The 13,809-nt window shown below is 50.9% G+C and overlaps 1 protein-coding gene across 5 annotated transcripts in view; it reads right to left on the bottom strand.

Moving 5' to 3' along the window:
- Window positions 1–7,898: 7,898 nt before the first annotated feature.
- Window positions 7,899–13,809, bottom strand: part of PTCH1 (patched 1) — a 65,986-nt gene continuing 60,075 nt past the window's right edge. For all 5 annotated transcript variants that reach the window (XM_006101423.2, XM_006101424.3, XM_023764902.1 and 2 more), the window contains 3 exons: window positions 13,290–13,544; window positions 11,193–11,736; window positions 7,899–10,695 (listed from right to left, as the gene is read on the bottom strand). In XM_006101423.2, the coding sequence (XP_006101485.1) occupies window positions 11,194–11,736; window positions 13,290–13,544 (798 nt within the window). In that variant the 3' untranslated portion in view covers window positions 7,899–10,695; window position 11,193. The remainder of the gene's footprint in view (window positions 10,696–11,192; window positions 11,737–13,289; window positions 13,545–13,809) is intronic.

Here is a 13,809-nt window from a genome sequence, read left to right as displayed (position 1 = left end):
CAGGTGAAATCGCATGGTGCCTGAAATTTGTGTTTGAATACTCCATCAAACAATAAAAAATTGAAGGAGAACTGACAAAAAATAGAATTGGAGGAATATTATTGGGGTTCATTATTCTATGCTCTGTTTGTGTGTGTTTGTGACTTTTCCGCAATAAAAAGTAGATCAAACCACCCAGCCAGCGTGGCTCAGTGGTTGAGCATTGACCTATGAACCAGGAGGTCAGGGTTTGATTCCCGGTCAGGGCACATGCCAGGGTTGCAGGCTCAATCCCCATTGTGGGATGTGCAGGAGGCAGCTGATCAATGATTCGCTCTCATCATTGATCTCTCTCTCTCTCTCTCTCTCTCTCTCCCTTCCTCTCTGAAATCAATAAAAATATATTAATAAAAAAGGAGAGCAAACCAAAAATGCACACGTGTCTTTATGTTTATATGTATTTGTAGAGAGACAGAAATAGATTTTAAGGTTCTTCATGTCAGGGACTATGGTCATATTTCTCTTTTTATCCTACACAGAATCTAGAATGGTGCCTGGCTCTCGAGAGGGTGCTATGCTTAATAACTAGCTGCGGAATGAATGAACAGTAAAGGCAGACAGTAGCCATGGCAACGGTTCCCATCAGTAGTGCTCCAGCCCAGAGGCTCCGGAATCCATGACTAGTTCTTTCCCTTACTCGCACTGTAATCTCCAGCAGGTCTTTTAACCTCAGAGTGTCTCAGTTTCCTCATCTGTGAAACAGGAGTAACTATAGTTACTTTTTAGGGTTCATTGTTTTCACAAATACCATAGTAAATGTTCCAGGCACCATTCTAGACTTCAGGGTACAGTAGTGAATACCATAGCCCAAATCCCTGTCTTCAAAGAGCTGACATTCTAGGAAGGTAAGATAGACCATAAACAAATGAGTTGGCAAAATATAGAGGCTGTTAGATCCTACTAAAATGAGGTAGAAAAGGGAGAGAGGATGTGGGGCTTGCATTTGCTATTTTAAGCTGGGTGAGCAGGACTCCCCCCCACCCCTCCCCGCCTAGACAGTGACATTTTAACAAAGACCTGAATTCAATGACAGAGTGAGCCAGGTGTCTGTTTCGGGATGAATGTTCAGTCCAGGTGGAGGGAGGAATAAGTGTGTTGAGAAATAACAAGAAACAGCACCATTTGTCTGTGCAGTGGCTCTAAGTGGATACCTGGTCCGGTCTGGAGGGTTTCTATGCTAAATCAGGCCTGGAAAATGTTTTCTTTAAAAGGCTGGGTAGTAGATATTTGAGGCATTGTAGGCTATATAACATGGATAATACAGAAATGAATAGGCATAGCAGTATTCTAATAAAACTTTATTTACAAAAACAAGTGGTGCTTGGGTTTTGGCCTGTAGGCTATAGTTGGCTAACCCCTGCTCTAAAGACATCATCACTCTAAGATTTTGGAAAATGAAAGGATGACAGTGGGAAAAAGTAACATAAAACAAAGGCACTGTTGTGTGTGTGTGTGTGTGTGTGTGTGTGTGTGTGTGTGTGTTTAAATCAAGCTCTGGACATTTTTTTATTCCTCACTCGAGGATATGTTTATTGATTTTTAGAGAAAGAGAAAATAGAGAGAGAAACATCAATGTGTGAGAGAAACTTCGAATGGTTGCCTCCCACACACACTGACCAGGGATCGAACCTGCAACCTAGGTATGTGCCCTTGATTGGGAATCAAACTTGCAACCTTTGGTGCATGGGACAACGCTTCAACCAACTGAACCACAGGGCCAGGCCCAGCTCGGCCAGTTTTATTGAAGAGAGTCTTGCACGATTTGCTCCCCGCCGGTCTGTCCTGGCGTGCTTCCAGCGTCACCAGCATCACCTGCCTCCGCAGCAGCCAGTGTGCGTGCTCGGGAGTCTTCTCCACACGCTGTGCCCAATTCAATATCCTCGCACCGTAGTGATGGGCACCAGGCTTGGCCAACGCGGCGGAGGACTCTGTTTCAGATTTCCTCAAGGCGGGGCCGTGGCTGGCCAGGATGAGCAGTTTTGCTTTGCCTGGTCATTTTCACTGCCTACTCATACCCCGGCACGTACTTCCCACTTTTCGTAACAAGTTGAGTGAGTGACCAACTCCTGGGACTTTTTGTCTTCTTTGTGGCCACCATCTTCCTGTCTCAGGTATGAGGCGGCCCCCGACCGAGAGCAGCCACCACGATGGCCAGGCAGCGAGAAAGCAAGGCGCCCTTTCTTTACAATCTGCCTCCCACTTGGGCTTAGAAAACCACCATTCCCAGGAAATGACTGTGGTGTGCGGTGAGGAGTTCCTGTCAGGGCCTCAACTCTGCGGGCGCCTTATTCTCGCTCAGGCTTTTCGTTTCCTCTCTCTTTCTTAATTCACTTTTGTCATTTGGATTTCTCTGCTGCTTCATTCTTTTCCTTACTGCCCTGCCCCTCCCCTTCCTCGTCTTTTCTGATGCCTCCTGCATTCTAGCACTCTTCCCTCCTCATTTTGCATCTCTGTTGAGATCATGGATATCGGGTTTGTTTGGTGAGATGGCCTATGCATGGCCTGACACGAACTGCACGAAAAACAGTAAGGTTTGCTTTTTAACCGGTACTGTGGGTGGGGCTCCAGCATTCGAACCTGCTTTCTGGGTGGACCTCGATTGGCCTTGATGTGAGAGAGTGCTCTCCGAGAGGACAAGCCTCGAGAGAATGAGAGAAGAGGTGAGTAGGTTCAGAAGGGGTCAAAGTTGATAGGTCAGGACCTCTTGCGCCCTGGGTGTGTGTGGGCAAGCACGCGCGTGCATGTGTGTTTCGCAGTCCGAGGTGGATGCAGGCCATGCCCTCGGCGGAGGAAGAACAGTTCATAAATCCAGGCACCCTCCCTTACTCACACTTTGAAAATCCCACCTTGATTGTGTGGGCTTCGTGATTACAGGCCATTAGAGACCATTACTGAATGAACTCTGAGATTTCGATCATGAAATGCAAACTCTCTTGTGAAATGCAAACCTAGTTTCACATATTAATTGCTTCTAATTAAGGAGGAACATTTTAACCAATTAGCTTGTGGAATTTAAGTGTAATCAGAAGCATAATTCAGAGATCTGCTAATTGCTTCCCCCCATTGCAGCTCTCTGCCTTTGGTCTGTGTGCACACGGTCATGTATGCATAGGTGGTGGCTGAGAGGCCCAGGGACTCTTTAGCTACAGTAGCTGTGTAGACAGCCATCACCCATACCTTGGAAGTTAACATGTGAAACAAGTGGGGTCGGGGGGGATGCGGGCAATAAGAGAGAATAGAAACACCAAACTGGACTGAGCCGGGTTCTAAACCAACTTGACTACTGAGGTGTTGGCTAATGGTAGGCATGTCACATCACTTCTCCAGATTTCTTGGATGCAAGACGGCAAAGGTCTCATTCAGCTTCCAGGACTCACGACAGACTCCAATGCTTTGTGATAACCTTCCCTAATTCCACGCGAGGCGCGAGCTGTATAGGAAAAGAGAAAAGCGTCCATTGATAGAAAGCCCAGGTGTGCTGATTGACACGTCAGCAGCCACAATACTCAAGTATTATGGGTTGGCAGCTGCTCTGGCCGCCCGAGGATGTTTTGAAGGAAAAGGTCTCTGACTGTCTCTTGGCACTCCGTTCCACTCTTGTTTTCCTTCGTCCATCTTCGTCATGTTAATGGGCTTTTCCTGGTCTGGGTGGTACTTTGTCTTCTCCAGTGTCGGCCTCACATTCTGGACGCCTGACCGTGGCCCCTCTGGTGGGTGGCTGTTCTCACTCTCAGTCCTCAGCAGAGAGCATCCTGCTCTTCTGGTCCTGCCTCATCTTGCTTCTCTTGCTTCAAAACGGGCTCTCAGCAGGAGCCTACCTACCGCTGCTGCTGATTGAACTTGGTAATTACCAAGATTTTTCTTTGGCATCTTGACTTGGGCTTAATGCTGCAATCCTCATTATTATATAATAACCCACCAGCCAGAACTTGCTCATCAATTTCTGCCCCATCTATGTGATTATTTCCTTTGTAAGAGTAAAACAGGTCCTTACCCCTCCTGCCATCCCCTCTGGGAGAAGTCCAGCTGCTGCCGTTGTGTACAAAATGGTGCAGTTGACCTGTTTCCTGGGCTTGCGTTAGTGTGACCTGTTACCTGCCTATTTCCTGCCTTGCTGGTGGCTTACACCCCCCACTCCTGTACTCTCAGCCTCCAGGCCTGTGGAGGGGAAGCAGAGGAATGAGGAGAACACTCCAGGAAAAAGGCACGGAAGGGTCAGCTGACTGTGTGGTTGCCGCTTTTGGGTGGCACTGCTCGAAGGGCAAATGCTCTCTACGAGGTCGGTCCCTTTCACAGCATCTCAGCTGAAAGGCCCCGTTCCCTCAGTCTCACGAAAGGGAATCCCTACGGAGGAGGCTGCAGACCGCGCCCTCAGCATCCCGGGCCGAGGCTGTGACTTCCCGGCAGGCCTGTGCAGGAGATGGCGTCCAGCGTGCCTCCATCACAACGATGTGAACAATGAAATAGATTCATGTTCGAGGCGTGTTCTCATTAGGTGCAGCCTTCACGAAAAGTAATTAAAAGTTGGCAAATATTCTTTCTAGATGATTAATAGGTCATCTCCACTTTTCCTTTTGGGAGGTCAGTTGCCAGTTACCAAAAATGAAACACCTGCTTTTACATCAACGTGGCTGCTGCCCGAGACTGAGCAGCACGCAGCATTCCCGGAGCTGTTAAATCTGTCCACGGTGCCAAAAAAAATGGGGCCTTATGTTTACCCAAGTCCTGAATAAATATGGTGGATTTGGGGACACAGATCTGATTAAAAACTTCTCCCTAAGCCAACAGGAGAGCTAAGCTAGCTTACTTAGGTACATGTAATTTATGAAGACTGTGATTAGATGGCAATGAATGGTCATTTTGGTGGAATAAAGCACATTTAAAAAAAAGTGTCTCTGAATTTGAATTCCAGTGAGTACAACCAGTATTTCCTATGTTCAGTTTCAGGGAGTGCAGGTTCCTGCACGACTTTTGCCTGAGCCAGGTGAGCAGTGAATACGCACTTCACTACTGAAGGGCTTAGAAACAGACTGGCTCTCTCCGAGGAGGCAGGAAGATGAGGTAAAAGGCAGAAACCCTGCTTAATGATTTTCTTTTCCACGTAAAGTATCCATTGACAAGCATCTCACTCCTTGTTCAGGTTACTGTAAACCTCGAATGCCTCAAGGGTCTCGTTAAGGTCAAAACCTTCCCATAAGGCTCCTGTCACCTTAGAGGTGGGGGCCCTTAGGAGGCTGGGAGTTGGTGATTGAACCAGAACACAGTGCGGGGGCCACATAGGTGGTTCTCATTGGACTCTTAATGCTCCCTCTGGTCCGGACTCATCACAACCACCGTTTCCAACCTCCAGAAGTCGGTGGGGGACACACAAAGAGGGGGATACAGAGGCTCCAAGGTTTCAAGTCCGACTGGGCCAACTGAGGAGGGTCTGGCCTGGTGCGGACCTCCCTCCCCTGCCTGTCAGGTCAGCAGCCCAACCCCTCCACTGAGGTCCTGCCCCACAGCGGCGGCAGAGCATCAGAAAGGGAATCCGTCTCTCTGGACTCCAATGAGCATGTGTTTCTGTGGAAAGACCAGAGAGGAGTCAGGACCCCCATGATTCCAGGTCTAGCCTGTCCTGGCTCCAGGTCTAGCCTGCACCGGCTCCAGGTCTAGCCTGCACCGGCTCCTGGTCTAGCCTGCACCGGCTCCTGGTCTAGCCTGCACCGGCTCCAGGTCTAGCCTGCACTGGCTCTAGGCACCGGCTCCTGGTCTAGCCTGCACCGGCTCCAGGTCTAGCCTGCACCAGCTCTAGGTCTAGCCTGCACCGGCTCCAGGTCTAGCCTGCACCGGCTCTAGGCACCGGCTCCAGGTCTAGCCTGCACCAGCTCTAGGTCTAGCCTGCACCGGCTCCAGGTCTAGCCTGCACCGGCTCTAGGTCTAGCCTGCACCGGCTCCAGGTCTAGCCTGCACTGGCTCTAGGTCTAGCCTGCACCGGCTCCAGGTCTAGCCTGCACCGGCTCTAGGTCTAGCCTGCACCGGCTCCAGGTCTAGCCTGCACCGGCTCTAGGCACCGGCTCCAGGTCTAGCCTGCACCAGCTCTAGGTCTAGCCTGCACCGGCTCCAGGTCTAGCCTGCACCGGCTCTAGGTCTAGCCTGCACGGCTCCAGGTCTAGCCTGCACTGGCTCCTGGTCTAGCTGCATTAGCTCTAGGTCTAGCCCAGGGGTGGGCAAAGGTCTAGCCTGCACCGGCTCCAGGTCTAGCCTGCACCGGCTCTAGGCACCGGCTCCAGGTCTAGCCTGCACCAGCTCTAGGTCTAGCCTGCACCGGCTCCAGGTCTAGCCTGCACCGGCTCTAGGTCTAGCCTGCACCGGCTCCAGGTCTAGCCTGCACTGGCTCCTGGTCTAGCCTGCATTAGCTCTAGGTCTAGCCCAGGGGTGGGCAAACTTTTTGACTCGAGGGCCACAATGGGTTCTTAAACTGGACCAGAGGGCCGGAACAAAAGCATGGATGGAGTGTTTGTGTGAACTAATATAAATTCAAAGTAAACATCATTACATAAAAGGGTACGGTCTTTTTTTTTTTTTTTTTTTAGTTTTATTCATTTCAAACGGGCCGTAGTTTGCCCACGGCTGGTCTAGCCTGCACTGGCTCTAGGTCTAGCCTGCATTAGCTCCAGGTCTAGCCTGCACCGGCTCCTGGTCTAGCCTGCACCGGCTCCTGGTTTAGCCTGCACTGGCTCCTGGTCTAGCCTGCATTAGCTCTAGGTCTAGCCTGCATTAGCTCTAGGTCTAGCCTGCACTGGCTCTAGGTCTAGCCTGCATTGGCTGTGTAGCCCGAGTCAGATGATAGAATCATGGCCACAATCAACTGGAAGGAATTCAGGGATCACCTCTGTTGGTGCACTGGAACCACCGAGACAGCTCAAGAAAGCATTCCTGGAATTTGGATTCAGTTGGTCTGGGGCAGCCCCGATCCTGCTTTTCTAGCCAGCTTCCAAGGCGGGCCACTGCTGCCTCTCCATGGACCCCGTAATGCGTGAGCATCACCTGCTTATGAGTCTTGTCATAAAATGGATTGGCAAATGCTTTAAGGGTCAGTTAGTAAATATCTTAGGCTTTGTAGGCCGTATCATTTGTCTCAACTACTCAACTCTTGTCATCGTAGCCACAGACAATCTGCACGTGAATGAGGATCTGTCCTCTGATAAGTCTTGACAAAAGCAGGAGGCGGGCTGTGGGCTCAGGTGCCGACCTCTCAGCACACGCTCCCAGCCCTCAAACGGGGTGCTCCTGGCCTGACTTTTCTCCAGGCTGCAGATAAGGTACAATCATACCATAAACACTGTATGACACCTTCATTTATTCTAATAATCATTGAATCTGTCTTTATAAGTATTCCCTCTAGTTATTAGGCATCACATAAAAAGTAAGGATGTTAAAGAGATGACAGAAGGGACCACTTTGAATGGTAATTTAGGAACTTTCTTGGTCTCAGGAAATAGACACATGGAACTCTTTGTATCACTAATACCTCCGTGAAGTAGAGCACAAACGGACACTCGTTAGACCAGTGGTTCTCAACCTTCCTAATGCTGCGACCCTTTAATACAGTTCCTCATGTTTGGTGACCCCCAATTTCATTGTTACAAATTGAACATAATTAAAGCATAGTGATTAATCACAAAACAATGTCATTATATATGTGTTTTCCGATGGTCTTAGGCGACCCCTGTGAAAGGGTCGTTCGACCCCCAAAGGGGTCGCGACCCACAGGTTGAGAACCGCTGCGTTAGACGAAACTACCATGTTCCCGATGGCCTGACACCCTCACTGCCTTCAGAGTATTTCACTTAAAAAACATTCGATACACAAAGACATACCAACAAGTTATATTATTTTTTATTCATGTTAGAATTTCTATCAGTGTTTGAACATTAACATTTAGAGAGTTTGTACATTTTTGCCTTCCAAGGTTTAAAATGAGAACCACACTAGGTCACAAATGGCAACTAGTACACAGTTCACAACTGCATGAATATTCACCCGATCTCCCTCTCTTAACACTGTTAAACGTTTTCTTTCTTGCTGTACTTTACAATGGAAAGTGTGCCCCACGCATGTCTCAGCGAAGTTTCCGACATTATGGATTCATCACATATAAATTCTTTAAAAATATACTTCTGTCAAAGACTTGATGACTACTATGTACACTACAAAAATAAATTTTCATATAAATAAATTATATGGCATACTTTTATCTTTGTAATTGAAATGACACAAACCCATTTCCACCAAAATTGGCAGGCAATGAGACCCAGTTTGAATATTTATTTCCTTTAAACTCCTTACACTAAAACCGACTATGAGACCTTAATGAGAATGTTATATACTCTGAACTATTTAACATTAGTAAGCACTCTATACAAATAAAAATTCTGTTCCAAAGTAAAACATAGCTGTAATAGTGTTTCCAATAGAAATAAAAATCCCTGCATTTTGTTATAAACTGGCATGACAAATACTGTAGGAAAACATTCTTATGATACAAAATTATAAATATCAGCAAAGATTTCTTTTAAAAAATTAAAACATCCAAATGAACAAACAAGACAGACAAAATAAAACTATTTTAAAAAGGGAGAGAAATTCTAGTTGCCTGCCAGCCCCGTGTTCTCCCTTTGCCAATGTGACTATCGGAGAAAGTTCCACGCTGAGCAGAAAGCAGGGGCTGGACAAGCTGTCAGGCACCACACGAGTTGGGCTCAGGAAAAGAGCAAGGGCACGCCGCGAGCCAGAGGGAAGCAGACCTCAGAATTTGCATCATCTCTCTCCTGAACGCAGGACATGGACATTTTCTGAGCAGAGCTGGGTGTTAGGTAGACAGTGTGGCTAAGGGAGGCACCAAACAGTAGCAGGGGGGCCAGCGGGCCCCTGGCATATTAACACACACCTGGGGCCCACAGGTGGCTTCCAATTAGCATCTTACAGTTATGTGTGTAGGGTCTGAGGTCACTGCACTGCTGGGTGCTGCAGGGGGCCGCTGCCTTTCGAGGAAGATTTTCCATGTAAAACAGGAGGGCACAACAGGAGGGAGCTGCCAGCTGTGCCCGCCTATAGTAGCTTCGTCGGGGTGCCAAGTGCTTCCCCGACATGCTGGTCTCTGGCTAAGAGCTGAGGAAGACCAAGCCTCCGCACAAGAGAGAATGGATACAGAAGCAAATCTTTACAAATAATGCCTGGCTGAGAAGTCTGCCTCCATACCCATCCTCAGTGGAGTGTGTGCACCGAGCATCTCCTGCTTGTCAATAAATGTCACATTGAAAGAACACTAATCATGGTGAGAAGAAGAAAATAACTTAGTTAGGAAGTGTGCACCATCACGTTAACATAAACACATTGAGAAGGATCCTTCTAAATCCTACCAAACTTCTGACCCCGTATCGCCTTATTGAACGCTCACTGTTTATTTTTAAAGATGCAAAGAGACCCAGAAAGCCCCAACCAACTGTGCAATTTAGGGAGAAAGAGAACTTAAATGGTAGGGACTCAAAACATCACCTCTAGGTTTACTGTGGGCCCAGAATGGACAGGTTTTTCTACCTTGTAGCAGAGTCATTACCTCCAATACATTTTTAATCCACTCTGGAGGTTTTTTTTATGTGTGCATTGGTCATGAGAGATACAATGAAGGCTGCACAACATGCTCATGCCCAGCTGAGGCTCAGCACGAGGCATGCTCTCTAGCTGTTGAACAATAATGACGATGAACAGACGTGAGCTCTAGACCCTGAGGTCCCAATGTCCACGACAGAGATCCGTGTGAAGGAACGTCTCTCCCGAGGCACGAGCGGGGTGCCTGGACGGCAGCAAGGATCTGAAGAGATGCCTTGGACTTGAAGTGAGTCTGACAACAGCATAAGGCGATGTTTTGGGCAGGGCCAGCCCCCACGCACTAGGCAATGCTCTCCCAGCCTGACCAGGGCAGAGCCCGCTAAGGGTGACAGACAGTGAGAGAAAAACAAGAACAAACGATCACAGTACAGCACACGGGGAAATCACACACACGTTCACACGCAGCCAACAGGAGTGCCGCACCCAACTACACCTAGAAGCCACCGGGGTTAACGTGCTTTCTTCATATCTGCTCATTAAACAATAACAAAATTATCACGCATAGCGTGTTCGAAAGTTAACAGTAACATTTCATACTACCACAGGGTTGTGATATGCAAATTTAAAATATTTTAAACAGAAACCTTTACAAAATAATCCTATTATATAAGCAATATTTGCATAGAATTATACAGGTAAATTATACAATATTTAAGCAGCAGCAAGAGATGCTGTAATTTAAGACTAAGTTAAGCTTGGTTGGGGCACCGAGACCAATGTACAAACAGGGCGGGCCTCGCTGCGGCCGCCCCACCGCCCACCCTGGGCCGGGAGTGGGAAGCGCCAGACCACACGACTTTACATCATTCCTTCGTATTTACAGATGTGTACACCTCTTAAATATTTAAAGAAATATTTCACAAAATAATACAGCCGGTTACAGTAACAGCGAACTGCAACCCCGGTGCAGGGCGTCTTCCCGACTCCGAGCAGCGCTCTCCTCGCAGGTGCGGGGGCTGGGGATTCCGATCTTTGGCCTCTTTGCTTCAGATTTTACTCACCCTTTGAAAGAAAAAAAAAAAAAAAGGAAGTCAAACGAAGTAACAGTCTATGAGTCCATGTCTACGAAGCACACTAACAGGCTAAGAGAGTCTCTGTATGAGAAATCAGGATGGGGGGCCGGCTGGGGCCGGCGGGCTTTCCAGGGGCTGGCCGGGACTCTTTCCTTGATTTAGGGGCAGGTGCCGAGTGTGCTCACTTCGTGCCCATTCGCTGAGCTGTGCATTCCTCACATGCACCTGTAGGGCACGTGAATCAAGACGGAAACATCGGTGAAAGGGGCAGCTGTTAGCATCTGTTAGTCCCCCACCCTCAACAGGGTCACAGTGGGGGTGAGACCCAATCTGGGACAACACTGTGGCCCAGTGACGAGAGCCTGGGCCCGGCAGCCCTGCCTTGGGGGTCAGGTCAGAGACGTTCAGGTCGGGACTTCCCAATGCCAGGGGCTCCAAGCCCCAGAAACCCCAGGAGCCTGGCCCTGGGTCCCCCACCGCACGCACCTCAGCTGGAGCCGCTGCCCCGGGGCCGTTCCTCGCACTCCACGTCCTGCAGCTCTATGACCTCCACCTTGGAACCCCTCCTCTCGCACCGGACGTTGAAAGGCACATGGGGGTCCTCGAACAGCCCAGGGTCCGGCTGGGGGTAGTCCTCGTAGCCGGGGTACAGCCCCCCTCGGGGGTGCCGCCCGGGGGCGGGCGGGGGGTGCACGGCGACAGTCACGGACGCCGAGGCCGTCACGGTGGTGATGGGCTGGCAGTAGCTGGGCACGGAGCTGCCCGTGGCAGTGAACACTGGGTGCCGAGGGGCGTGCGTGCGGGCTCCCCGGGGGCCCACGCGGTCCCTATTGCTCGGGCCAGAATGCCCGTCAGTAGAAATTTCGAAAGCGTCTCTGCGCGGTCTGTAGGGGGGCGGCCGCAAGCCTTCTCTGGGAGGCTCCCGCTGGGGCTGCGGGCCTGGCCGTCCGGGTGGCAGGGACCCTGAGTCCAGGTGGGGCGGCAGTCGAGAACTGGAGGGTGGGTGATGCCTGGCTTCCGGGTGGACCACCTGCAGAGGGCGAGGCAGGTTAAAGCAGGCTGGGCGCTCACCCCAGGACGGGCATCCCCTGCTGCTCCCAGCCCTCCCCTATGGGCCCTGGCTCCTGCCTGGCCACCCACACAGCTCTTCTTAACCCAGAGGCCATCGACCCCACAAAGGGCTGGGAGAGGCCCCGGGAGCCAACAAGGACCTTCCACTCACAAAAGAAAAACCCGTTCTCTGACAACCTCCACGGCAGAGGAGCGCCTTACTCGGACCCTACGTCTCGGGCTCGGCTTCACCAGCACAGCTGGCTGGGCACAGAACAGCTGCCCACAAACGCAGGGCTGTGGGCGGAGAGGCTCTAGGCTGCCTCCCTCCCAGTCTACACCCCCTGCTCAGGAGGGCCAGCTCCTGAACTCCTCTTAGAACTGCTACGCATCTGGCCCTGGCTCGCCCAGATGCCAGGCCCTGGCAGGACTATCTATACATACTCTGGTGAATACAGCAGCCACTAGGGACATGTAGCTATTTGCATTTAAATGAACTAAAAAATCAAAATCCAGCCTCTTGGTCTCACTCGCCACATTTCAAGCGCTCAACAGCCACACGTGGCTACAGCCCGCATCTGCCCCGTCGCAGACAGTCCTGCGGGGCCGCGCTGCTCGGCCTGCTGGTGAGGAATCTGGCTTCGGGGTCTCTATACAAAGCGGAGAGCAACACAGTGGCCACATCAATCAAAAGGACCGTGACCAACTTCAAAGTCGTTCGGCTTGTACCTATTTTTAGGCTCCCGCTGAACTAAACCAGATTCACACTGCAGCTCAGCAGGCATCACCCCGGGGGGTAAGAGGAGGAAAATTTAGGTTATTTGGTTGGCCCTTCTCTCTTTCACGGAAGGCGTGCTCTGGCCGGGCCTGGAATACCCATTTCCTGGAGGGACAGCAGGAGGCCCTCGGTGGGGGGAATCTGAGCAGCAGAACTGGCCTTGGAGAAGTCCTGTGTGCTGTGCTCTAGGACTGGGGGCCGAGGACAGCCTGGGAGCAGAGCAGAGGAGGAGTCTGGGCCCTGGGAAGGGGCTCCCAGCTTTCCCGAATGACCGAAGGCTAAGCTTCTCGCCACCTAGAATATGTACCTGGAGCCACAAAAGCTCCTGGTAAAGTCTTAGACAATAAGAACAGAATAATTTTGTAACCAAGGGCAATTAAAGGTAATAGAAATGAGAGAAAACAAAAATAGACCACTTCAGCTAGCAATAAAAACCCCACTCCGTTTTTTAAAAGTATCATTTTAAAACGCTATGCAGCTTAAAAAAAAAAAGAGGCCAGGCCTCCTCTCCCTCTAGCTGCTCAGCTCAAACTGCACCGAGGCCGAAGGTACAGCCGCTGCTTCGTGTACCTCCCTCGACGGCCTCTGCCTTTGTGTCCCACGGGAGAGCCAACTCTACGACACTGACACTGACAGTTTCAGAAGAGTCAAATACTGGCACCTGCCCATGGCTCCACCTAACCCCCACTTCGCTTTTGCATCGGGTCGGCAGACTTGCTGCTCAGAGCAGGGCAGGGCTGCCGAGGCGGACTTACGGAGGAGCGGGCGAAGACGGGGTTCTCCGTGGCCTCCACGATCACCTGGTGGGCAGGGCCCCTGCTGCCCTGCTGGGCCTCGTACTGCCGGAGCTCCTCGCTGATGCCCGACACCGTCGTCTGAGAACTGTACTCCGAGTCAGAGGAGTCAGACCCGTTGTTCGCATGACTGGGGGGCACGGCAAAGCGGACCACGCTGGGGGGCGGCTCAGGGGAAGGCGTGGGCAGCCGGCTCAGCCCGTTGGCTGGAGACACCTGTGTGAGAGGATTCTGTATTGAAAGTGCTATCATCCACCTGCCTGTTGTTCGGGCCTCTGTCCTCCCGCACCACGAGGCTGTACCTGCCCCCTCCCCCGCCGCCACCGGGAGGACCCCCAGGTCTGCGGCTGGAGCAGAAGCACCGCCCTCGCTCACACTGCAAAGGCCGGCGGACCTTTCACTCCTGCCCGCCCCACATCCATCTGGAGTGGAAAATGCTTTACTGATATGGGCCGGCAGGACTAAGGTGCCAATCACATGG

The sequence above is a fragment of the Myotis lucifugus genome, unplaced genomic scaffold (assembly GCF_000147115.1).
Source record: "Myotis lucifugus unplaced genomic scaffold, Myoluc2.0 scaffold_360, whole genome shotgun sequence".
Lineage (NCBI taxonomy): Eukaryota > Metazoa > Chordata > Mammalia > Chiroptera > Vespertilionidae > Myotis > Myotis lucifugus.
This window is presented reverse-complemented; position numbering and strand designations above follow the sequence as displayed.